General features: G+C 34.7%; 3 protein-coding genes across 3 annotated transcripts; all 3 read right to left on the reverse strand.

The window, feature by feature from the left end:
- Positions 1 to 1,556: 1,556 nt before the first annotated feature.
- Positions 1,557 to 5,450, reverse strand: LOC112755276 (inactive LRR receptor-like serine/threonine-protein kinase BIR2). The gene is made up of 2 exons (XM_025803259.3): positions 3,452 to 5,450; positions 1,557 to 2,262 (listed from the first exon to the last, which is right to left on the reverse strand). Exon 1 carries the CDS (start codon positions 5,261 to 5,263, stop codon positions 3,473 to 3,475), a length of 1,791 nt encoding a protein of 596 aa, XP_025659044.1. The 5' UTR covers positions 5,264 to 5,450; the 3' UTR covers positions 1,557 to 2,262; positions 3,452 to 3,472.
- A 1,244-nt stretch (positions 5,451 to 6,694) lies between these two features.
- On the reverse strand, positions 6,695 to 10,384 carry LOC112755277 (uncharacterized). Its single transcript, XM_025803260.2, has 8 exons — positions 10,247 to 10,384; positions 9,967 to 10,136; positions 9,819 to 9,881; positions 9,687 to 9,706; positions 9,532 to 9,576; positions 8,942 to 9,003; positions 7,967 to 8,103; positions 6,695 to 7,861 (listed from the first exon to the last, which is right to left on the reverse strand). Exons 1-8 carry the CDS (start codon positions 10,332 to 10,334, stop codon positions 7,685 to 7,687), a joined length of 762 nt encoding a protein of 253 aa, XP_025659045.1. The 5' UTR covers positions 10,335 to 10,384; the 3' UTR covers positions 6,695 to 7,684.
- Positions 10,385 to 19,578: 9,194 nt separating this feature from the next.
- LOC112755278 (ABC transporter B family member 11) lies at positions 19,579 to 25,992 on the reverse strand. Its single transcript, XM_029293556.2, has 13 exons — positions 25,832 to 25,992; positions 25,331 to 25,704; positions 25,191 to 25,245; positions 24,753 to 24,928; positions 24,444 to 24,665; positions 24,126 to 24,364; positions 23,498 to 24,023; positions 23,073 to 23,346; positions 22,082 to 22,908; positions 21,271 to 21,537; positions 20,915 to 21,178; positions 20,406 to 20,699; positions 19,579 to 20,064 (listed from the first exon to the last, which is right to left on the reverse strand). The coding sequence occupies exons 2-13, from the start codon at positions 25,667 to 25,669 to the stop codon at positions 19,717 to 19,719; spliced, it is 3,831 nt and encodes a 1,276-aa protein (XP_029149389.1). The 5' UTR covers positions 25,670 to 25,704; positions 25,832 to 25,992; the 3' UTR covers positions 19,579 to 19,716.
- Between the last annotated feature and the right edge of the window lie 1,175 nt (positions 25,993 to 27,167).

The following is a 27,167-nucleotide window of genomic DNA, read 5'->3' on the forward strand; positions in this document are numbered from 1 at the left end:
TTTTAATTGTTTAAAAAGCATTGTAACTTCTTCTAATTTTTCTTCAATATTCATAATTTCAATGGTGGTTTTACTTTTAAGTCTGTTATGTTGATTATATTTTGGAATTTTTCTTCTTTGGGATTCTCTTTTTTCTTATTTCTTTGAAATTTTATGGATATTAATATTTCTTCAAGCATATCTACTATAGAATTTAATTGTGGGTTAAAAGTATGATAAAGATGTGGGGAATTATTTCCATGGTAGCATTTTTTAGAAGTTCCGTGTGAAAAATAAGTTTTTTCAGGTTTTTGAAGTCCTTCAATAAAACTTATAGTAAAATAAAGATTTAGAGAAAAATCGTTTTGTATTGATTTTAAGAATTCGGTGTCATTACAATTAACATTGGTTAAAATCATTAATTTTTGATCTATTAATTTTGATAATTTAATTATTTCTTCTCTTAAATCTTCTAATTTACTTTTTTCCATTAGGTGACGCTTTTCTTTGTAAAGAGTTACGGTTTTAAGTAAAAAGTGTGGCTTTAGAATGTATGGTTTATATTTTGTCACGTAGCATATCTTTAAATTTTGATTTGTACCTTATATTTTACCTTAATGCATTTGTTTAAAATAATTTTGGATATATCTATTCATCATCTGAAATAATAAACAATAACTAAAAAATATGGCAGGCGTACCCACGAACTAAAGATGGCCAACCTCCCCTCTCCAAAGAAACCACAATTACATTGAAACACCAAGAAATAAAAGAGAAGAAAAAAAAAGAGCGCTAGGGTTGACTTTCCTATTAAGTTAGGTTATAAGAGTTGGCAAAGTATTTGATTGAACTCTGGTATGGACTATGGAGTTCCATTCAATGGAGTTGCTAGGAAGAATATTTATATATTTATTCCGTCTTTTTATTTTATATTTACTCATTGTCAATAATTATTTTTTATATTTTTAAAACACACCGAAACTTTAGAAGAGTCAAAATATCATAGAGCCATCGCCCAGTCCCAGTAATTACAAGAAGGTGCCTATGAATTGAGAGAAAAAAAATTATTATTTGTACATTAAAATTAGCCACTAAAATCAGCCATTATATAATTATGTATAAATTTATGTGTTATTTAAATTATTTTTAATATATATTTTATATTTTAATATGTATTTTATATTAATGACTGATTTTAATGTATATGTAGAATATGATTGTTATAATTGATAAATAATAGTCTCAAATTTCATATATAATGGTAACTGGTAAGGGTAAGACACTTACACTCTTTCCGGTGATGCGGCATTGTGCTGCATCCCTACACAGTTCGTTATCAAAGTCAAATCCCCAATCTATGTTTCATGACTGAGAGTTTAAATTGATTAATTGCATTCTTGTTAATAATTACTTCCGGGCGATTTTTCCAACAAGATGATTAAAGTTTGCTTGTGTTAAGGTGCTTGGTCATTCTTCTTTTTTTATTTTCCTCCAATTTCTTCCATTAGAAAGTTACTAATTTCTATCTCCTGGACATGTTCCTGTTGATTCCCAGGTTGAATTTGCCCAACAAAAAATAAAATAAAGCAACCTTATTTTTCTTTCTATTAATTTTTGCGTGCATATAACCTACTGAATTCTATTTTTATTTATGATTTTTTCTTCTTATCCTTTTCTAAGCACGTGATTGCACTTTTGCTGCCAGTAAAATCGTAGTAGTGGCGGCTATAAATAACACAATCTTATTCGGGAGTTAAATCTCAATTTTGCCCCTAAAATTTAGCCCGATACTCAGAATGACCTTCACAATTTCGTTGGCCCCATTTAGAACTTTCAAATTTGTAATTTGTGACTCCAACTTGCCCCTGCGATTATCTCCGTTACCAGAATGCTGATTTGATGCAATTGCATGACACGGTAGACACTACTTAAATGACGGCGCATCAGTTTTTTTTTGTTAAAACTCTCTTTCTTTTCACTACGACGATCATAAGTTGCCGAACATCAAGAAAACCCTTACACTACGTGGTTTCCAAAGGGTTTGCGCGCAAAACCAATGCGCCGTTGTTTAAGTAGTGTCCACCATGTCATGCAATTGCGCTAGATCAGCATTCCGGTGACGGAGATAATCGCAGGGGCAAGCTGAAGCCACAATTATAAAGTTGGGGGTTCTAATTAGGGCCAACGAAATTGTGGGAGTCATTCTGAGCATCAGGCCAAATTTCAAGAGCCAAATTGAGATTTAACTCCCCACTCAGTTCCTCCGGAATATCACTCCAGTAACTGCACAATCAATGTAATTCATGATTTCATTCTTTGTGCCAACAAAATTATACTTAAATATTTAAAACGGTAAAAATTTGAAAATCGATTTAATTGAGTAATTAATTAATTTATTTTATTTAAATAAAAAAAAGTCATCCAAAGTATCTAAATTAGGGCTGACAATGGTTAGGATAGGATAGGGTTTGGACACTACTCTAACCCTACCTGCGAGTTGAAAACTTTTTTAAAACTCTACCCTATCCTATCCGCAAGATAAGAATCTCTTAACTCTAACTCTACCAGCACCCTAAAGTTTTAAACCCTACCCTACCTGATCCTATTTACAGAAAAATAAAAAATTTCCAAACAAATATAAAATTCAATCAATTTAGTCCCTAAACTTTTCAAATTTTAATCACGCTAGCTCCTGCACTGATTTTCTTCATAGAGTCAATTGAAAAGTTTAGGGACTAAATTGAAACAATTGAAACTTTAAAGACTAAATTGATGTTTGAGTATAACGGACTAACTTGAGTATTTTCTCGTTTGACCTATATATTGCAATCGTGTATTTTCATTTTTGATCCAGAGGAACTACATTTGAGCACTTTGGTCTCTAACTATAAACCTAACATGGACTCAAAATGATTGTAAGGATATGAATCCACTTAGATTGAATGTAATTAAATTACTGATATTTGTTGAAAGAAAAGAATACCAGGTTTGTCTCTTTTCTATAAAAATACTCAACATAAAAATGATAAAATATCATTTGTTTCTTTCCAGGATGGCTCAGCAAATGTCAATACGTAACAGAACTCAACATGAATATGAATATGAATATGAATACATGATTTTCGCCATTGAAGCTAAGCTTCCTAGTGACTCTGCAATTTAGGAGACTCCGGATAAGAAGAGTAGGTTGCGAAACATATCAAAGATGCTCCAATTAACCAAGTAGAGTTCCATTTCCGTCTATATATCTCTATATATGCATCTCCAGACCTCACAAGAGTGTCTACTTCCGATGATTCATATATTTTTATTAATAGGTGATTCAAATTTTGAAGCATACAAAATATCTTGGGAGTTACTTTACAATTTGTTCATTACAACAAACAGATATTTCATTCAAGAAGCCCAAGAAGCTAAAGCAAGCAGAAAAATAGTTGACTGTATCATATTATACAAGGATAATAAAAACTACCTGAAAATACGTGTGCCGCAGCTAACCCCTCTCATTTCCGGGTTTACCAAAGATCAATGGAAATTCATCATCATATTCAGAGAAACTGTGATCTTTTGCCATACTCTTCAAGGAATTATAAACCTCGAACATAGACAACCTCTCCTTAGGGTGAGGAACTACACAACTAGACGCTATTTTCATGAACTTGAGTATCTCCTCGTCATGTCCCCTTCCAAATATAGCTTTATCAATGCAATCCTTTGCTCTACCTGAACTAGAAAGCTTGTTCACCCAATCCACCAAATTACCCTTAAATTCTTCCTCTACATTGTTGACATCGAGAGGTTTTCGACCGGTCGCCAACTCCAGAAGCACAATTCCAAAACCATAAACATCCCCTTTTAAAGAAGCAACCATTGTACTCGGATACTCCGGCGCAACGTAGCCAAGTTCTCCCAGATCCCCATTAACAAAACTACTCTCATTAGTATCAGATGTCAACAGCCTGGCAAGCCCAAAGTCCATTATCCGCGCATCAAAATCTTCATCGACAAGAATCACATTGGAGCAGATATTCTGCTGTATAATTGGAGGATGACACCCGTGGTGTAGCCATGCGAGGCCCCTTGCTGCGCCCAATCCAATTCTGAACCTCATCTCCCAATCCAACACACCACGATTCTTATGCAACAAGCTATAGAGAGTCCCATTTGACATGTGCTTATAAACCAAAAGCTTCTCATCTTCCACCACACAGAAACCCAACAGGGGAGCCAAATTCGGGTGCCTAACCTCGCCTAACCTATTCATCTCCATCCGAAACTGCTTCTCCCCAATCTTACACTTACTAAGCCGCTTCACCGCGAGCGTGGACCCATCACGAAGATCCGCCTTATAAGTAGTCCCCGTCCTCGTCGCCATAAGAACATTCTCAGCACTAAAGTTATTAGTTGCAGCCATCAAATCCCCTAACTTAACCTTCACAATAGGCTTCTGAAACAGAGTAACCTGAACAAGCTTGTGACCCCTCAAACTCAAAGCCCAATTATCACCACCATCGGTAGTGCTTCCAATCCCATACCCTCTCTTATCCCTACTCGATCCCAAATGGTACCACCACCACAACCCAAAAGCTAACAACAACGAAACCGCAGCACCAAACACCCCAGCAGCAATAATAATGGCAAGATTCTTCTTGCTCAATCCACCACACTTGGAACACAGCCCACTATTCCCATCAAAGGCTTCCTTCCCAAACCGCAAAAGAGAGCCAGGGATCGCGCCGGTGAGATGATTGTTAGCAACCGAGAACTTATTCAGCCTCACCAAGCTCCCAATTTCAGCGGGAATTGGACCCGAAAGGTCGTTATCGGATATCTCTAACTCGTTCAAGTAAGAACAATTCTCTAACGCAGCCGGAATAGGACCAGAAAGATCGTTGCTAGAAAGGTCCAGTGTGACCAAATACGGCAACCAATCACAGATCTTGGGAGGAATCGAACCTGAGAGCGAGTTGGATCCAAGTACGAGCTTCTGAAGATTCTTACTGCAGTACTTGATGGACTCCGGAATCTTACCGGATAGATTCATCCCACTAAGATCAAGACCAATAATACGATTCTCCTGCGGGTTCCAGCATGACACACCTTCGTAGTTGCAGACGAAACCGGCTGTCTTGTTTTCCAAATTCCACTTGGCGAGTCTCTGTTGAGGGTCACTCAAAGAGTCCTTGAAGCCTTTCAGGCAACTCACGTCGTCTTCAACCTGCGAACAACCACAAACCAAGAAGCTCGTCAACAAGAGTAGCAAGAAGCAGTTCTTCAGATCCATTGAAACCTTAGTTTTTTTTTTTTTTTTGGTGGTGTGAAAACTAAGGGAAGGGAAAGTCAGGGAGACCGAGATGCCATTAGCTTTTTGCGACGCGTTTGGTGGCAAAGGAAAAGTAAGAGGAAATAACAAAAAGAAAGGAGGAGAGAGTGGTTTAGTTTTAGAGCAGAAAGTGCGGATGGGAATGGGATGGGACTGTTTGTTTTCAACGTTTTGCTCTTTTTCTTTTCTGATTTTTTGGATTAGGAATAGTAACTGACAAGGATATCTAACAAACAGCTTATTTTGACTCCAATTGTTTAATTGGAGAGTGTGTTTGACCCGCTTCGTTTATTCTGCTCCGCTCACCATGAATTGGTTAGTATTTATTGGACACTCTCGTTGTTTTGTTCCTCAAGCTAGTTCTGCCCATAACTGGGGTCAGTCTTGTGCATTGGAAAGGAACAAAGAAACAATTTTCTTCATTCCAAGAATAATTAATTAATTACTCATTATATCATTATTATTATATCTTATAGACTAAACCACAAAAAATAATAATGAAAGATTGATTTGTTGACAAAAGTATATTATAAAAGATCATAACATCTCATATGTTCATAATTAATTAGTTCTGTTTGTCAAAAATAGTCAATAGACGATTGCTCCAATAGACTATAGAGAGAGAAATGTTAACATGGCCATGAAGGTTGAGAAGAAGATTAAAGATGAAATCAAAGCTATAAGAGTATGACTTGTGTACATGGTTATTTTTGTCAAACAGATCTAATCATTTGTGGGCATATGAGGAGTTATGATCTTTTATGGTTATTTTTATCAACGAATCAATCTTTTATGGTTACTTTTGGTGGTTTAGTCTATCTTTATGATACATAAGATTCTACTAGACACATGTAGATATAGGTCGAGTCTGGGTAAACAACTTAATTAAGTTACTTTTGAAGAAATAGTTTAAACAATAAATGCTTATATTAAAAATAGTTTATTAACAAGTTATTTTTTTTGGGACTTATTAATAAGTTATTTTGTGTTTGATTTTTTAGTTCTAAAAGTGCTTATTTTAAGAGAAAAGTGATAAAAAGCTTTTTATTACGAGAGAAGTCATTTTTTTTAACTTCTCCTTAAGCACCAAAATAGCTTTTTAGAAAGTTACAATTTTGTTTTGAAAATTGTACCAGATATTAATACTACACATTTTCATAAGCTAAAAGTTAAAAAAAAGTCACTTATGAACCTATCCAAACAGGCCTGTAGTCCATTATGATACAAGTCGTCTTATTTATCTCTAATACGATATGATATTATTAAAAGAAAATATAAATTGTTAAATCTGACATTTTTTATCAAATTAATACTGTCTTTTGCAATTCTTTGTCATTTTATATTATTTTTATTTGAATCTTTTCAATACATTTTTCATAATTTGGTCTGTAATTTAATTCTGAAAACAAAACGAATAACATTTTATACTTAAGAACTTCTATACATAGGAGTCTTAGCTCTAATGCTACAAGTCTAAAACAACTGGCTAACAACAAACGAATACCCGAGTACTGCTATAAAATTGCAGATTCTATATTATAGTTCCCTAGCAAATGCAATCAACAGAGAAACAATATAAAACGGAACCATCAGAATAATGTGTTCTAAAATTTTCTTTCGCATATGTGTACAAGAAACGGAAAAAGAAAATGGGAAAAAGGGGAAAGAAAAAAAGGAAGTACTTCATTTGGCTTAGTCACAACGCAAGGTTCAATTTTACCAAGTGCAACGCAAACAAAGTTCAGCATGATTGCATTTGCAGCGGGATGATAACACTTCCAGGTGTTTGGTCAAGAATTAGAAAACCTAAAAGACATCACTTATCCTCATCTGGCAGAAGAAGTGCACTAATAGCTTCCAAATTGTCCATATGGCAACTAGGACAAATGCATCTTCTTTGAAGTTCCTCGACAAGTGTGTTGTATGTAGCTTCTAAGGTTGAAGTCTGCTTGTGTTCAATTAAGGACACAAGAATTTGTTCTATTGGAATATTATATCACCATGAATAATAATACTGAGATCACAACAACCAGCACATTGTATTGAATAAATTAGGGGCAGATGAGGTAGAAAGAACTGAACATACTACTCTGTTCTAATAAATTTACTAAATTTGATTCTATTTTATTTCTCTTCTTACTTTTCTTTTTTATTTTTTATTTTTGGGAGAAATTTACAAAACGTAAAAGAATCTAGATGGGGAAAATCTCAATTTCTAGCTAATACCCTTCATAGTTTCTCTGGTTCAATTCAACATGACATATTCAAACTATAGCTAATAAGAGTAGAGAAGGCCGATCAGTGAAAGAGAATTTATATGATTAACCATAAACCATAAACCACAAACCATAACCATTAATCTGACAGATGGCGCATACATCTTCAACGGAATTTATATAGTATGTACTGTGTAACCTGCGCAGCAGAGAGTAAAAAAGCAACTATATGACTTGAATATTCATAAGGATATATGGTTAGATCCTGCAATGCTCTTGTTTCTGTGACTATCGTGTTCAATAAAGACACCTTTGTTTCACAATCAAGCAGTTCCTGCTGAACCTGCACGTTGTACTTACCTTAAGAAACCGTGAAATAGCAGTAAATAAAGACATGATATTGATAAGGAAGGAACCTGGATTTTCCAACAGGTGATTCTCAACTTACTTTCTCATGAGTTTCGATTTCTGCTCGGTATTCCTCATCCTCTTTAGTTGTTTGAGATAGTATATCCGAAAGCATACTTTCAAGAGCAACAATTTCATCATCATTCTCATTCTCTTTCATATTCACTTGTGGTGCATCTAAAACGAAGTAAATGCAGCCTCAGTTTCTAGACACACGCATTTGAATTAGACCGTTTGTACATCAATATACTCCATATTGAGTAACCATTCCAAACATATTTCCAATAATCATTTCAGCAAGTTCTGATACACAGATAGTAGATTGATTTGGTAATGAAACTGAGGGAAACTGAAAGTAAAAATAAACGACCTAGTAAGTTAATATGAATAAAAACGCAAGTAGGTAATTATCAGGATGAATAAGCTTGAGCCTCTTGACGAAATTCCCCTCCCTAGACCAAGTACAGATTGTTCATTGCCACATTAGTACCTTTCTGTTCCTTTACATCTAAACAATGACCCTCCCCCCCCCCCCCCCCCAAACCCCCAAAAAAAAAAAAAACAAATTGCGCTCACCATGATTGTTTTTATCTCACTTGCATCCAAAACCCTGCTTGCTACTAATAGGTTGCTTTCTCTCCAGCTTGCTTCCAATGGTTACCTATTCCTCACTCGCAACTATCCCTTCTTTAGGCCTGATATCGTCTCCCAGCGTAATCCTCTACCCCCTCCCAATTCTTACTTTTGTACAGCCAGTCAGCCACATGTGAAGTGTGTGCGTAGAAGAGATGTGTTAATACTAAATTATTAGTAAATGAAATTAGTGGTTGAGGTATTGAAATCAACGACGGAAAAGACTATTTAATCATGGGTAGACAAATTTATTCAGTTTGCCAGAAGGAATGGAAACAGTATAAGTAATCTCTTTTCTTTCATAAAAGTTATCACCTAATTCTTCTCATCTCCTATATAGGCCAACAGTTATCAACTCTAGCAGTTAAAAGAATCATTGAACCTGTATAAGCTTCACAATCTACTGCTTCAATATCACAATTAATGATGCTCTCATGAAATCTCCTGCATTTGATATAAGTGACTGGATGTAAGAGACATAGCTGGGACTTTTCAGATCAAAGATTGACTCATGTCTTATTGAGTTTTTGATCCGGCAAAATTCAATATATTCTTAACCATGCATCTGAAGGTATTATTGTTATTATTTGGAAATGTGGGGGGTGCCTAAGAGGAATTTGATGCCTTTTTGGCATTTAAGGAAAAATATTTGTGTCGCAGATACATGCACCCATTTTGTTATAGATACTAAATGGCCAAAGGATTGGACAACTGTTATAATGTTATGAGCATACAATAATTCACAATATAATCTTATTTCAAAATTTATAAGAGCTAATAACACTTATAACCATATCATATATTTCACAAGCAACGTCACCAAAGATCAGCAGCATTAAGGTCAGAAGGTAGTCAAAAATTCTAGCAAACATTTTGAAGGACACAGAATGGAACAAAATCACTAGGATACATTTTCCCCAACTCCCATAATGATTTTAACTGATGCATAATAGTTTCATCATCCAGACAGACCTTATCTTGGCATTCAGATCAAGCATGCTGTGGATGAATTGCTCACTGCACAATCAGGTAAGAGAACAAGCCTGAAAAACTTGTAAACCTATCAAATCAACCTTTCCATTTCCAAAATGATTGAAATGAGTAGTGAAGCATGACAAATTCCTTACCGTAAAGCTGCTTCTTCCATCTTCCATAACAGAAGGCACAATTTCCAGAAGACATGGATTCAATTCAATTCAATGAGATTAACCTTAGACACAAGAACACGTAACATGAACAATAGATTAAGTTCTAAGTACCTTGAGAGTTTCCACTTCAGATCTCAGAGCAGAGATTTCATATTGAATTCGAGATATCCTTGCCTATCATCACAATTTCGAGTTCAATTTACAAATATAACGACAAATCCCACCAAAAGCGACAATAAAACACGGAGAAGTAACTAACCTCGAGCGTTTGAGCTGAAGCTTCACTCATGGAAAATTGAACTTCAAAACCTATAATCTCCTGCTCAGTGAGTTCTTTGCATCGCTTAGCATCTTCAAGCTCCACGTTAACAACGCTCAAATCAGAAGTGAGCTTCTCGATTTGCTTTCTCAGAGTAACTACCCTTCGTTCTTCACCATTCAATTAACGGAAAGATTCAAATGATAAATGTTGTTCGGCACTCGTTCAGGAGAAGCGTCTCGGGAAACAAACAAGGAAAGTAGAAATGGAAGCGAGATACCTCCTTGAGATTTCTCGGAGGCAAAATTGCGGATGAGGCTCAAGAGTTGCTTCTGTGGATGATCCCTTTCCGTTCCCGCCATGGACATTGCTTTTCTTCGGTAAGTTTTCTAACCCTTATGCTAGATATGAAAATTTCAAACTTCTTATATGCGCTAGCGGATTTTAAATTAATCTTTTTAATTAATTTATTAGGACTAACAATGGGCAGCATCAAAGTAAGTTTTGGACTCTACCAAACTCTTTATTTTTTTTTTTTAAATTTAACCATATTTTATCTTAATTATATCTGTATTTTAAAATTCTAAAATCCTATTCTATCATCTCTACCATGCCCACACAAAAAATAATTTTTTAAACAAATATAAAATTTAGTCACTTTACATTTTATTCAAATTAATAAAATAAAAATTAAAAAATTATGTTCAAATTAAAATTAAAAATAATACTATTTGGTCACATATGATAATATAGGTGACATGCTAACATAGGCGGTTAAGCCACGTATCATAATACTATTAAGTTAAGACTCAAAGTGGTCCCTGAAGTTACACTCGAACCTCATAGTAGTCCCTGAACTTAATAGTTATCCATATTCATCCCTAAAGTTACACTTCAGGACTCAGACTCGGCCTTCCGACACATTCCATCCATCTGACGCTACCGAAAAGCTGAGTTGGACTCTTTCGTGACACGCTGTCAAAGAAACGGCTAGCTGACGTAGCGGAGTAAACTGTTTTGATTCAATTTGGTTCCTAAATTGAAGTTAAAAACCATAATCCCAATTTTGAAGAACCATCGCTACAATGTTCACTCTCTTCTCTTCTCTTCGCTTCTCTTGTCTTGTCTTTTCCATCTTCAAAGCCACATGGTTATGGCTAGCGCGAGCAACGCAACTGGGAGCTCGAACAACCCACGATCATTTGGAAGCATTATGAGGAGAATGAATAGAAACATAGATTCGTGTTTGCCAGAATGGTGTGGGTGCGAGTTGACACCAGTGTTGCGATGGTTAGGGACAGATTCTAATTCAGGGAGACCATTCCTGCGTTACTCAAACTACAATGTAAGTGATTGTTGTTGTTGTTTGCTATATTTCTGGATATAAACTTGGCTTATTCACTTTCTTAGGTGCAGACTGTAGGTAAGAGGTGGTGTGGGTTATTTGTGTGGGTAGATAATATTTTGGAAGAAGATGTTATAGCATGTGATGGTAGAATAAGCCCTTCAATTGACAATGAAAAATGGAAGATGAAGATTGCTTGAAAACTTGGGAGGCTAGAGGCTGAAGTTAGGGTTCTAAAATTTGGGGGGAGGGGGGGAGGGAGGGGGGATTTTGGGGTTTGTATTTATGCTACTACTGATTATAGTAGCTGTTCTTCTCTTAAAATTGGATAGGCAACATGATCAATTGTATCTAGCAAAAAACAAATGACATATTATATGCATATGTTGTTCCCGTATTTGTACCTGTCCTTTTATTTGAAAAAAATACAAATTAAAGTATTTGATATCACTATGCAACAATATTTGAAAATTGGAGAAACAATATGTTATATGCATATATTTGTTCCTGCACTACTAATCCATTCATCCATAATATAATTCTTGTCAAAGTATTCATAATATATGCCTTACATAATCATATGATCCTAATTTCTGGTTTGTAATGAAATGAAAATGGACATGGTTTGAAATTACTCTTAATTGCATATCAGAGGACAAAATAGAACAAAAAATCTGACACAGCTCAATTTAAAAAAGTCATAATTCATATTCATAACATAGAAAATACATCCAAAAAAGGAATTATAGAGCAAGAACAATAGTCACCAAGTATATCAAAGTTGTCAAAATATTGACCTCATAAGTTTATAACACTAAAATCTCCAACACTATGATCCTAATTAAGAAAGCATACAAAATAAATAACTTCATTAAAACAGATAAACAAAGACACTATCTGTCCCTAAACATAATAATCTTAATATTCATTTTTTAAATCTGGGTGGTCTGAATCCAGGGTTGGGCACATACTTCATGAAGTTTGCAAGCCTTGTAGCAGTGTCCTATGTTACACCTTGCATAGGATTAGGTGGATGATTCCTTGCTGATTGACTGCTTGCCGATGGGGTGACAGCAGGTGGGGTGGTTGCTGATAGATTGCTGCTTTCTAAAGTTGATTTTTTTTGTTTGGACAACTTTCTTTTGGGAGGAAATTTTAGTGGCCTAACAGAAGAAGGTGAAACTTATCAGTGGAAACATGTAAAATAGTTACTAAACTAGATAAGAATATGTATTTAATAAAATGAATGTCATCTAATTTTGTGAACCTATTGAGAGTCATCAGTTTTTGACAAGGGTGGTTGACTGAGTTCAAGTTGAATTTCAGTTGGGGGTTGTGGGACAGGGGTGGCTTTACCACCATTTACCGGTCCAACTAGAGCAGAGTTGACCTGACCTTCACCACCATTAGTAGCAGTGGGTTGTGCAGCAGCAGCCTCTTCATCAACAGCTTTCTTTGCACAGTTTCTTTTGGTATGTCCTGCTTCACAACAATAACGACAACAACTTTTTTTATAAATTCTTTTCGTCTTGGTCCTCTGCTTCTTACTCCCACTTGGCTCCTCATCTGTATCCTTTCTTCTTTTTTTCTTAAGTGGTCCTGGCTTCTTTCTAAACTTTGGTGCTTGTGGTCTGTTATATGGTGACTTTTTTTTATAGAGTTTGACCTGGAATTGAATTGATATGGAAGGCATATGTGTTATTATATGCTTCCATGGTCAGCCACTTATGACAAAACTCATCCGATCTTTTACCAGCCCTTGCCAATGTAGCACAAACATGCACACATGGCATCCCTAAACAACATTAATACAACAACAAAGACAATAATAATAAGCCAACTATAATCTCATATAATAATAATAAGATAACAATAAACAAATAAAAAAATATTACCACTCAATTGCCAGAAACCACATGTGCAGGGCCTCTTTTTCAAGTCCACAACCATGTTAGTTGGCCAGCTATGAACTTTGAATTTTTCATAGTTTGTGTCACCAGACCACATCGGGACCCAACTTTTTGATTCCTTCCTTATCTTTTCTAACCTGTTGTGCTGTATATGAGGTAGAATTCCAATGTTTGAATTAATCTTGACTTTGTTCCTAACTATGGACCTCATTGCATACATCCCGACTTCTTCCAAGAGTGGGATAATAGGCTTGGCTCTAGCTTCTTTGATCCTAGAGTCAAAGACTTCACAAGCATTGTTATAGATGTTGTCTATTTTAAGTGTATTACTGAAGAATGTCCGATTCTAAGAGTCTCTAGGCCACTTGTTCAAATACTCCCAAACATTCTTATTAACCCTCTCAATCTTTTTGATAATTTCAAGAAATTCATCTTGGCTAGTACACCTTGCACAATCTCATAGTAGCCTTTTAAACTGGAGATCCTTCCATTGCTTATTGAAGTTCTTCCATAAATGCCAAACACAAAATATATGATGGACATCTAGAAAAACCTCCTTAACTGCATGGATAAGGCCTTGATTGAATAAAAAAAATAGTTGTCAGACACTTGTTATCGAGCATCAGAATAGTCCCTAAAGTTGCATAAGTGACATCTAAGAGGTCTCTAAACTTTCATAAGTGACATCAAATTTTATAAGTGACATCAAATTGGTCCCTTTTTAATCATTGAAGCTTATCGAATTAGTCCTCCTCCATATAAACAGGACATTGTTCAGCATGTATAAACAGCAGTCCAATATATAAACAGAAGTCCAAGAACTATGTAATAAATAGTTTCTCACTTATCAACAGTCAAATAATAGTAAAAAACCAACAGCCAAATAAGAGACTAATTACAGTAGCCAAATAATAGACTAATTATACAGCAAAAATGTTACAATGTCAGTTGCTGCTTCCCCCCCCCCCCACTTTCACACAATAGACTAATCACAAATCAGTTATATAACAATTAATAAAGAAAATCAATGAGTCAGGTACTAGCTATACACAATCAATAAACTTAATTAAATAACTTCTGCATATCTAATATAAAACACAGCTTGTTTTTCTTATAATTTTCCAAGTCTTGATGAAGTAATTCCAAGAACCACCTCCACTTTTCAGTGTTTTCAACAGGGACAATTGCATAGACAATCATATATATATATGGTTGTTTGCATCTTGGCTAATAGCAGACAAGATTTGACCACCGTGCTGGGTCTTCAGAAAAGCTCCATCTAAGCCTATAAGAGGTCTGCAACTAGCCAGAAATTCTTTTTTACACGCATCCAAACAAATGTACATCTTCTCAAAGATTGGATCATCATCAGGGTTGGGCTGAGGTATAACACCAACTGTGACAGTAGAACCTGGATTACTCTTCAGCAGTGTCAGCCCATAATCCCTCACCATCCCATATTGGGCAGCAACATCACCATACATAATAGCTCTAGTATCTCCTAAAACCCTAGTCAGTGAAGACTTGTTTAGATCCAAATCATATTTTGTCTTAAAATATTGTGCAGTCTCAGAGTGTCCTAGATTAGGATATTTTCTTAGCTTCTTCACCAATTTGCAGGCTAGCCACTTCCTATTAGTCAGTTTATTTTTTGTCTCTCTTACACTGGTGTGGTCATCCATGAACGTCTTGATCTGCCAGCAATTGTTTTCAATATTATTAGAAGCATACACAAGCTAGCCACAGCTCTCATCCTTACAAATAACTCTCATCCTTACATTATCATTCTTCTTAAACTAAATCCTCCTACCCTCCTGTATATAATATTCACACACAGCCTCTTTGAACTCCATCTATGTAGTGAATGTCATTTCAATCTCAAGCTTAAGCTCTCCAAACCTTCCTCCTTCTCTGAACACAGGGAAGACCTCATCTGAATCAACCTCCTCCAACTCATCCTCAAAGTTTGGGGGAGTCTTCATTTCTTCCGAGTGCCATGAGTCTCCACCATCAGATTCATGATAAGCTTCATCTTGGGCATTGTAATATGGTGCCATTGATCCGAACTCAGGAATTGGTCCACAAAAAAGTTCATCATCCTCAGACTCTGAGTCTGCACACACAGGACCATCATCCTTAACCATAGCAGCGCTCTTTTGTTTAGTAAGTTTCTTATCTGTCCTAGTTCTTAGTTTCACATTAGTCTTCTTTCCTGCTGATCTCTCCACAACCACGTCTTTCTCACTAAACACCTCATCACAATCAGGCCGATATGGTTCATCCTTTACACTATCATCACTGTCATGGCTATCTGAGGATTCATCTGAGCTAGACAAAGCCACAAAGACTCTTTTGGGGCTGTTTTTCCTTAGCAATTGATCTTGCAATAGTTTCAGTAGCAGCTGCTCTTGTTAGTGGCCTCCTTTCATATGGTGCTATAATTTTTAGATTCTTAGAGCCTCTCTTTGGTACATCAGACTTCTTGGTTTCTTTCAATTTGGACCATATTTAGAAATTGTAGTGGGTTGGGCCATTCTGTTTTGTGAGATGTTGGGCTTAGTTTTACTGGGTTCGGCCATTGTTTTTGGTGGTAGATTGGACTTAGATCTAAGATTTGCAATGGATTGGGGGTGTATTTTTTCTGGTATGTTTGGTTTACCAACAGAAACTGAAGTAGGTGGGATCTTTTGTTTTGGTCCTAGAGACAAGTTATCTGTAGGCTTTGTTGTAGAGACTATTTTTTGGGGAGGAATAGTGGTGTCATTTGGTTCAGAAGTTGGAGTAGATGGTGTTGTGGTGGGAATTGGTTCAATTGTGACATTGGTGGTGGGGTTTGGGGTGGGAATAAAGTTTTGTATCACCATCAACTCCTTGCCTTTAAATGACACTAGTTCTGCTTTCTCACTATACAGATGTTCAGAGACTCCATGTTCATAGTACACATGAATAACCCCCTTGTTCTTTTGAGCAAGGTAATACATCTCCATGAGCTCTTTATCATCTGTTACGGCTCTTAGACTAGTTTGTAAAGGTCTATTAGGCACCAGCCACCAAGATTGAGTCACCTTATCATACCCAATATTCTTGTAGTAGTTTTGAACAAAAAAGACATCCAGTGTGTCTATATCAACTCCCGGCAACTCAAAAATCTCTCCACCGTTGTAAGACATATTTCCATCAACCTCTGTGATGAATTACCCTCTATGGTGAAATGTGATGGTAATCAAAGAATCATCCATCTGCAATTTAAAAAAAAAATTGATTGATCAGACTCATTATCTTCAACCACATTACCAAATTGAAAACTCCACAACTAAAACAAAAAACCCTGTTGTCAACTGTAAATGCAGTAAACCCTAACACATAAAAAATAGGTTTCCATATTAACAAAAAATTCCTAGTCAGTCTATAATTTTATTGCCCTAACCACTAAGAAACCTAGTTTTGATCAAACTCTAGCAAATAGCACAAAACACAAGCATGCATACCCACACGTTACACTCGAAGAAAATGTATTCAACTATTGTAAATATTATATTAACAATATAAAAAAGCAAAGCTTTACCACATATTTTTTTTCTTTTTTTGCTTACTTGTTTCGGAGAAACCAGCCTTTACAACTCTCTGTTTGATGCAGATGATGAAACCGATCCTCCAGAGCCTGGGTTTTCGACGAAAATCGATGCTGTTACTGCAATCGCACATACGCCATTGATGAATGTAGCGGAGAAGAAGAGACATCTGTTTGTGCTGTGTTTGTGTTGTGTTTTGAGAGGGGAAACAATACGTTAGTTTAACATTGAGGGATGGAGGTTTTGAGCATAAAACGACGTCATTTTATGTCATTTTGGCGCCACAACAAATACTACATCATTTTCATTTGCCAGCGTGTCACGAAGGAGTCCAACTCAGCTTTCCGGTAGCGCCAGATGGACAGAATGTGTCGGAAGGACGAGTTTGAGTTCCGGAATGTAACTTCAGAGATGAATATGGGTAACTATTAAGTTCAGAGACTACTATGATACTTGAGTGTAACTTCAGGGACCACTTTGAGGCTTACTGCTAATACTATTTGGTCACGTATCAACTTCTGTCATGTGTTATAATATTAATCATCCATGGGTCATTCTCTATGTTATCATTGCCGATGCATCAAATTGGTCTTTAACTTTGCATGAAGTGATTAATTTTAGTTCCTGAAATTAGATGTCGTGCACTAAATTAATCTCATTATCAGTTTTTTCTTCTGATTTTGTAAATTCAAAATTTTCAATATCTTTGGATGCACTAATTTTAATTATATTTTTTCACATATTTTTAAATACAAGTGTTTTTATAAAATGTTCTTAAGATTTTAATTTTAATCGTATAAATTTTTTCTACAATAATTTAATACAAATAAGTTTTGTAATATATAAGTATGTTATTTTAACAAAAGAATTATATGATTGATTAAATATACATTTTTATTTTTGTCTAAAAATACGTGTTTTTAACAAAAAATTAACAATCAAAATACACATTTTTTGTTCCTATGAAATACACTTTTTTGGATTAAAATAAAAAATATGTTTTTTAGTCAATTCTATAATTTTTTTATTAAATAACATAATTATATATTATAAAATTTAGTAGTATCAAATTATTATTGAAAAGACTTTGTATGATTAAAACTAAATCTTGAAATTTATAAAAGTACTTGTATTTAAAACAGCTTGTTGAAAAAATAGAATTAAAATTGGTGCTTTTACATATATTAAGAATTTTGAGAATATAAAAAATGAGAAAAAACTGATGAATAAACTAATTTGGTGTACGACATTCAATTTCAGAGACTAAAATGAGTTATTTAGTCCAAAGTCAGAACCAATTTAGTGCATCTGCAAGAATGACATAGCAGATAATACGTGGATGAATAATATTTTAACATGTGGCACAATACGACATGTGACAAAATAGTATTGTGACACGTGGCATAACTATCTACGTCAGCTTGTCACGTATCACTGATCGACCCGTCATCATATCGTTACACACAGTAAAATCATAAGATTGACATGTGTCACTAAAGCTGCGTTTGTTTACAGAGACAGGACACTGAGACACAAAATCATGTTTGACAGAGGAGACATGGACAAAGACAATGTGTCCAGAGACACTGAATTAGTGTATTTTGTGTCCATCCTGACAGGAAGGACACGAAGACACTAACAAGGACACAACTTATTTTTTATTTTTTCTTTTATTATTCTTGTTAATTTTTCATAATTATATTTTTTATTGTTATATTTTTCATCTCAAAATTTTTGAATGAAAAAAAAAAGAATAAATTGAATTTTCATAATTTGTTCTAGTTTATTACCAAACAGAATATAAGAACACAAAATTTTGTATCTCTGTCCATCAGTGTCTTGTCCTGTCCTGTTCCCAGTGTCTTGTCCTATCCTGTTCTTAGAAACAAACGCAGCCTAAAGGTCAACGTCATCACGTCAATGTGTTGCCGAAAAGAGGTCAGGGATCAACGTGATGCAGTTTTGCCAATCTCAAGGACGTAGTTGGTATTATTGGAATCTTAGAGAAGGAATGAATCCTCTTAATTTTTTTAATTGAAAGAGTAAAGTATGATCTCTAACCTTTTAATACTTTTTTCTCTTATATTTTTTTTGGTCTCACTTATAAAATTAATGGTGAGAAATCACACTTTATTCTCTTAAGTAAAAAAAAATTAAAAAGATCCATTTCCTCTAAAAATAACACCAATCTCAAGAACTACTTTAAGAATTTACTCCGACCTACTTAAATGATCTGAGTCATATGTTAGAATATATTTAATATATTATATATTAATATATAATCATATTACATATATACAAAAAAATTAAATATTAATATAAAATACATAATAAAAATAAGTTAAACATCATATATATTTATATATAAAAGTATAATAATTAATTTTTTGTATGCATATCACCAATCATCAATAACAATCATTGCTTGATCTATTTTACTGAAAATGTATTTAGTGAACTATGAAGTAGAAATTATGTCGGTCAAGCTTTGTTTGGGCATCCATAAATATATTAATTTTGTATTTACTTATCTATTTTTTGTTATTAAGAATAATACTTACTAAGACAAATATTTCAATATATAAAACATAAATTGACAGAATTAATTTTTGTTATACTACAATCATTATATTATATTATAAATTTTTTTATAACACAATTTCTTTATTTTAAGATTCGTGTATACTATTTTTTAAGGAAATCTCATCAATTATTATTTTAGTTACCTCTAAAAGATTATTTACACATTTTATAGGATAGTTTTAACATAGTGCAAATCCTATGATAGTTTTAACATGGTTCCTGAGCATATTAATATACATTATACAGGTCTGATTCCTAATTGAGATATAAAAGACTCCTGAGCATCTTATACATCACAAAAAGTAAACGTAACATGGAAAAAACTGAAAGGAATGTAACATTATGATGTACTTGTGTGCAATGCTACCAAGGAAGCATAATGGCCACCATGGTTGATCAATGTTTCATGGTTTCCTTTCTCTACAATGACCCCATTCTTAACCACTGCAATTAAATCTGCGTTCTTAATAGTGGATAACCTATGAGCCACTATGATTGTGGTTCGTTCCACCATTACTCTATCTAGTGCATCTTGAACAACCTTTTCAGACTCTGCATCCAGGGCACTGGTGGCTTCATCTAGTAGTAATATTTTTGGATTCTTCACTATTGCTCTTGCAATTGCCACCCGCTGCTTCTGTCCACCAGATAGTTTTGATCCTCTTTCCCCCACAATGGTTTCATAACCCTGCATATATTGAGTAAAGTTGTGTTATTTATAGAAATAACTATTATTAAGGTGTTGTTGAGTACTATATTTTAGAACAATGATGTTTGGGAACAATTAAAAATCAGCATAAAGCAGCCTAAAGTTACTTTATTTTGCATTTCTTAATTATTGTTTATCTTATTTCACATTCATTAATTACTCCTAGAATAATTGAGTAATTCAGATTCAATAAATATGTAATTATAGATGTTACATACATAAAAATAAAATTATGCATTTTTTCAAAAATTGGCATGCAATACTAACAAATTCCTTTAGGATAGACTGAGCACATTATTGTTGTTTGTGTAATATATTACCTGTTGCAAACTACTGATGAACTTGTGGGCATTTGCCATTTCTGCTGCAGCTGTAATCTCTGCCTCTGTTGCATGTGTTCCTTTTCCATATGCAATGTTGCCTCTGATTGTATCATTAAACAAAATAGGCTCTTGGCTTACCAAGCCCATCTGTTGTCTTAACCATGTAACTTGAATTTTCTGGATATCTATTCCATCAAGTGTGATATAACCTGTATCTGGGTCGTAAAATCTTTGTAACAGTGATACTACAGTTGATTTTCCACTTCCACTTTCACCAACCAATGCAACTGTCTGATATTTTCATTTATATAAACAAAATTGTTAGTTAATTCTTTTTTTCTGTATTAAGTCCATCGCATACACAAGGCGGGATTTGAACCCCACGCTTGCTTAAGCGGATGAATGAGCTGACCACTCGACCAACCCAAATTAATTCTTTGCTTTATAGTTTAGATTGACTAAATTATATTCTTTTAGTGCGACCCTTTTCCAAACTGTAAATTTACCTTGCCAGAATAAATAGTCAAGCAAAGATCTCTAAATATTTGAACATCAGGTCTTGTGGGGTACTTGAAAGTGACATGGTTAAACTCTACTTTTCCCATCAAGTTTTCTAGAATCAGACCATTGTCATCATTGGGATCTACTTTTGATTTTCTGTCAATAATGGCCAACACAGAAGCAGCAGCACTTTTAGCTTTAGCTGAGTCAGGGGCCAAGGTGCTAGTTTGAGACATCCCCACAGCAGCCATATTCAGGGCAAAGAAGACCTGAAAATCAGCAAAACCAAAAATCATAGATGTATAGAAAGACTTATCCAATCCGTTTGGTTGGAAAATTGAACATTTACAGAAAGACTTACGCGGAAAACATCAGAGAAAGATGCTTTACCATCCCCTACAAGTTTAGCTCCAGCATAGAAACTACATGCATACACTGAAAACAGAAAAAAGAATGATAACCCAAAACCAACTCCACTTATTATCCCTTGCTTTATGCCTGCCTTAATCGGTGCCTCACATTTCTTCTTGTACAACTCCATCACCTTCTCTTCAGCGCAGAAAGATGCCACAGTCCTACTGCTGCTTACAGCATCACTTGCTACTTGACTTGCTTCCTCGTATAATTTCTGTACAGGCATACTTTTGCATCTATCATGTTTGATACGCATTTTTGGACTTGAAGTGCAGGTGATAATACACAGTTTTATGTAAAGTTGATAGTTGAGAATCCTTAAATGACAATTTAGTCAAATACGTTAAATCGTCTAATAGTTCTCAACTATCAACTTCATATAAAAAAATACTGCTTGAGTTTTCACCACAAAATATTCAGCTTATTTAGCAGAGTGACAAGGATAAAATTTTAGACGTTTTGATTTTATGTCAAAAACTTGGAGCTAAGAAGAAAAGTACTAGTTGACTGAGACAGTTATTCTCTTGTGCTTTTATCATTCTAAAGGTTATATCTATTATATATCATTGTTAGATAATATAACCATGATATACCTCTACTTAATAGCTTAAATTTTTGTGAATAGTAGTTTCATAATATAGTATCAGATTTTTATAACAAAGAAATCTAGAATTCCAGCATGAGGCAAAAAGATAGACTTACACATAATCACGCTTCAAATCCCAAAAGAGACTATCTAGAAGGAGTTAGGAACAAACCTTTCCATCTGCAGTGAATCCTTGTAAGAACTTCATCTGAAGAATTCCGTTAAGTGCTAATATAGGCAGCAATACAAGAATTATAAGAGAGAGCTGCCAGTTTGCTTGGAATGCAATCACCAGGCCTGCAACTGCAGCAGCTATGTTCTGAACCATTAATCCGAGCGCGTCGCCAACCAAAGCTCGAATAGACGCTGCATCAGTGGACAGTCTTGATCCAAGTGCAGCACTTGAATGCTCAGCTTCATCAAACCAACTAACTTCCATATTAATCATTTTCTCAAAACAGATTAGTCTCATTCTTTTTACCAGCTTTTCACCAGCAACAGAAAAGAAGTAGGACCTCAAGGGATTGATAAAGAACGCTGATACGCCAAGCGCCACGAAAACATACGCCCAAGATCTTGAATCTTTGCGGAGTTCATCCGCAGGCTCATAGAAAATATTGACCATCTTTGATACCATGAACCCGAAAAAGGGTAATATGATGCCATTGGCCACTGCAGCTATAGTCCCTAATATTAAGACTGGGATCTCAGGTTTGTTTAGTTTAGCTAAGCGACGGATCGGTATTTTTGGAGGTTGTTTTGAGTTTGTGTCTTCTGAAAGAGCAACTTTATCGTCTTTGCTGTTTCCAACGCCGGATACATGAGTTGTGGAATTTCTAAAAGAAAACCGTTGACTTGAATGCCTTGAAGAATTTATAGTAGATTCAAGGTTTTCTGTTTCAACAAAAAAATTCTGTTCTGCCTCACTGTTAGTCTCTTGCAATCTGTTGAGTTGGCTGTAGGCTCCTTCAAGATCTTTAGTTAGCTCAGAATGTGAACCTGATTATTATTCAAGAAAGTATAAGAATTCTGTAGAAATGAGAATATTTGAAATTCAAGTGCATGGATTCTTTATGAGAATTCTCTTTTAGCTAGAATATCCAATTAAGCCGCTAACCATTTCCAAATTGGTATTTACTTTTTAATTTTTAATTTTTTTTTACCTTTTTCTACTATTTTTCCTTGATGAATTACAGCTATAGTGGCAGCATTTCTAACAGTGCTTAAGCGGTGAGCTACAATAACAGTGGTTCGATTTATCATGATTTTGTCTAGAGCCTCCTGCACTGTTTTCTCGGATTCAGCATCAAGTGCACTTGTAGCTTCATCAAGAAGTAGAATTCTTGGATCTTTCAAAATGGCTCTTGCTATTGCAACTCTCTGCTTTTGACCTCCAGAGAGCTGAGTTCCGTGTTCACCAATCATCGTGTCCAGTCCCTACATTTGTTTTCCATAATAACTGATTTAGTGGCTGATTTTTGACATGGACATGGTATTTTTTATTATGGAACTATGCATATATTGCTTTCATTTTTTATATACTAAATTGCCAAAAACTTAATATTTTAGAAGCTGCTTAGTAGTTCACCTGTGGAAGCGTGTCTATGAACTTAGAAGCATTTGCAAGATCTGCTGCTACTTTGATTTCTTCATCAGTCGCACCATCCTTACCATAAGCAATATTTTCTTTGATGCTGCAAGTAAACAGAACAGGTTCTTGGCTAACTAGGCCAATCTTTTGTCTTATCCATTTCAGATTAAACTCTTTGAGATTGATGTTGTCGATGAGAACTTCACCAGCTTGCGGATCATAAAACCTCTCTATCAAGTTAATAACGGTTGATTTTCCACTCCCACTTTGCCCTACCAAAGCTACAGTTGTGCCACTTGGTATGAACAAAGAGAATCCATTGAATATGGTCTCATCCGGCCTTGACGGATAACTGAAGCCAACTTCTCTCAGTTCTATGTCGCCTCGAATATCATCGAGCTGCCGGCCAGTTGTGTCGTAAGCATCGATATCAGGTCGCCTATTAATCGTTTCAAACATCTTATAAGCCGCGGCTTGTCCTGCTGCAAACGAACTCATGCTAGGAGAGGTCTGTCCAAGAGAACTAAAAAGTCATGTCAAAGAGCAAAATGTTATGTTTACATCATTGAAATCGAGCTAAAAAGAGTGACAGTTTAGTATTCTAGAGCATAAGAGAGAAACTTACTGAGATCCTGTCAAAATTGCGAAAATTATGGTGATAATTTTCCCTGCTGTATAATCTTTGTCTAAAATCAATTTGCCACCATACCATATGGCCAAAGCATAAGTGCAGAAAACAATGAGAAGAATGGAACCAAATCCCAATCCAGAAGCCACTCCTTCTTGAACTCCAGTCTTATAAGCTTTCAACAATGATTGATTATACTTAGCCACGGCTTGCTTCTCGCCCGTGAATGATGCAACCTGCATTCAATTTTCATGACTTATTTATACAATATAAAGAAGAATAAGAAACAATTTCAGGTTGGTAGTTATATGATACAGTTCTGATAGAAGCAATTGTCTCTTCTACTACAGATGCAGCTGCAGAATATGCTACTTGTCTTCGCGATGTCACTTTGGCAATAACGATACTCATGACGGCGCTAGCAAGAACAAGAGGTGGAATACTGGACAGCAAAACAAGGGTAAGAAGCCATCCCTTGATGAACGCTATGACAAAACTTCCAACGAACGATGCCACTAACTGTACAAACTGTCCTACCTATAATAACAAGTGGCAAGACAATGATGAATGACAAACTTTTAGGAGATTCAGTATTGTGTTTGATAGCCAGAGACTCCTTCATACCTTCTCACCCATGGCTTCTCGAATTAGCATAGTGTCACTTGACATCCTTCCAACAACCTCGCCGGTGTTGGTTTCCGTATCGAAGAAGCCGGCATCCTGCCTCAGAATTGTTTTCAGGTATAAGCTTCTTATTCTTGCACATTGTCGCTCCCCGGAGACAATCCAGCAAGAAACCTCTGTCATAAACCATATAGTTATGAAAGAATGTCAGTTATGGATATTAATCCCTAAATAAACGTATTATAATTAATGTAAGAATTATCAAAATGGATATTAATCCGTAAGATTAACGTATTATAACAGGAATTGAGTACAGAGTTTGAATTCTTTTATGAACAATATTTTATTTTCTTAGTTTGTAATAATATTCCACTCTTGTGTTAAGCTCCTTCCTTCAAAAAAAAAAAATATGAAGCACGAATCCAAAGTAGTACTTACGAAGAAAGGATCCTGCAAAGGAACCCAGAGCCAGGTATACAAACTTGAGAGCCAGCTGAGCACAAAATTATATCAGTAAGAGATTGATTTCCAGAAACTTGAATAAGTTGAAAAACAAAACAAAACTTTGCTATATATACCTTGGAAACATCATGAACAACTTTTTGGGAGTTTGAGGTCCCTCCAAATGCATCAATTAAGTTCCCAAAAACAACGGTCATCAAAGGGTTTGCCATTCCATTTCCAACAGCACCGATTGTCCCCACAATCATCAATGCATAATCCAAAGCGTCTGCAAAAGAGAAGAGCTTGTAGAAGGGGATTGTGTTTTTCGCTTCATCTTTGGCCTTTCTCTTCTCTGAATCATTTTGAATGGTTCCTCCAACAGCGTCGGCCGGTGGATCACTTACTGATCCTGCTTTGATCTCAGATGCAATAACATCACTGTCTAAACTACTCTCCCCTTCCGCTTTCTTCATGGAAGAATTCTGTTATTCGTAAACAGAAAAAAAAGCTACAAGAAGAAGCATGAAAGCAACATCAATGCCGGAGAATCAAAAGCAGAGAAAGAGACAGCAGCGCTGTAGTTTGTGCTGCTCAACTTCTAGAGCAAGCAATGAAAACTAGCTTACGAAACCAACCTTTTAGAACATTTCTGGTAACGGAAGATATTTCCTCATGAATAGAATAGAACAGAAAAGAACTAGAATAAAAAAGAGGCTGCATGAAATAAACGATCACCAATGACTTAAATGCATCAATGATTAGAAGTTGAGCAACGCTTTTGGAGTAAAGTGGTCACAGGATGACAGACAGTGAAACAAACATAGTTTAAGGTAAGTTGATTTATTCATATATTGAATAAAAAAATGTAATCCCAAACAAACAAAGACTTTGGAGATTCCCATGATAGGGTATTTTTTCATCTTTAGAATTTTAACTTAAATTAGTAAGTATCAGTTTCAACATAAATAAATATAAAAAAATATTGACAATCTAACATTTCTCGTATTTTATATTTGTATAATATATCTATATATTTATGCATCCAAACAATATAATAGGATTGGTTCTCTTTTTTTATGTCTAATTCTGTATTTTCAAAAATATCCTTCTTACATTTATAATCACTCAGTTAAAAAATATTATTTGTACACTAAAATCATTTACTAAAATTAGTCATCAATATATTTGTGTATAAATACATATGTAATTTAATTTATTTTCAATGTGTATTTATATTCTAACATATATTTTAGGATTATTCTCTACATACAAGTTATTTACACATACAAGTCCATACAAGTTATTTATATTGTATTGTTTAAGAATTTTTTATGTATGTGTATTGATAAGTTCTATGTAATTCAAAACTCTTCCTCTCCTTCCTTGCATTATAAAAGTGGATTTTATTCAATTATGATTAACTTGTATAAACTTGTATGTCAAAAAGACTTGTATGTGTAGTAGGTCTCTATATTTTATACTGGTGACTAACTTTGGTGACTGATTTTAATATATACATAACATAACTCAAAAATAATTACCTCATTTTTTTAAGGAAAAAAAAGACACTACTAAGTACTAACTCTTATAAAAGAGTAACTATATATATACCTAAGCACTTACACTTGGAAAACAAAAATCCTACCATTTTCTTCAAAAACAACTACGTACTTATGAGAAAACATATAAGCTAACATTTTTTTATGTTAGATTCTTTTGTTATTTTCAACTGAAAAATTATATACTTATTTATAAAATATTGAAAAAAAAAAAGACAAATGCATGTTAATTTGTTAGGAACCATATTTCAAAACTATGTTGAATGACTTAAATGTAAAAAGTGATGATTTGCCGACTCATAAATTTAAACTATGGTTATATGCTTTCTTTAATTCGTACGTTGTCTTATATATGCTTTGATTATTTTCTGTTTAAAATATTGAGTTTATGACTAACGACCATCTGCTCATT

Source organism: Arachis hypogaea, chromosome 16 (assembly GCF_003086295.3).
Source record: "Arachis hypogaea cultivar Tifrunner chromosome 16, arahy.Tifrunner.gnm2.J5K5, whole genome shotgun sequence".
NCBI lineage: Eukaryota > Viridiplantae > Streptophyta > Magnoliopsida > Fabales > Fabaceae > Arachis > Arachis hypogaea.

Coding starts and splice junctions, on each gene's coding strand:
- LOC112755277 (XM_025803260.2), bottom strand. CDS start 10,334: ATGTCCATGGCGGGAACGGAAAGGGATCATCCACAGAAGCAACTCTTG. Junction 10,137..10,246: donor CTCCGAGAAATCTCAAGGAG/GTATCTCGCTTC, acceptor TGAATGGTGAAG/AACGAAGGGTAGTTACTCTG. Junction 9,004..9,531: donor GATCTGAATGCCAAGATAAG/GTCTGTCTGGAT, acceptor TATCAAATGCAG/GAGATTTCATGAGAGCATCA.
- LOC112755276 (XM_025803259.3), bottom strand. CDS start 5,263: ATGGATCTGAAGAACTGCTTCTTGCTACTCTTGTTGACGAGCTTCTTG.
- LOC112755278 (XM_029293556.2), bottom strand. CDS start 25,669: ATGAAGAAAGCGGAAGGGGAGAGTAGTTTAGACAGTGATGTTATTGCA. Junction 22,909..23,072: donor AGGAAAAATAGTAGAAAAAG/GTAAAAAAAAAT, acceptor AATAATAATCAG/GTTCACATTCTGAGCTAACT. Junction 21,179..21,270: donor CTTTCTCTGATGTTTTCCGC/GTAAGTCTTTCT, acceptor GCTGATTTTCAG/GTCTTCTTTGCCCTGAATAT.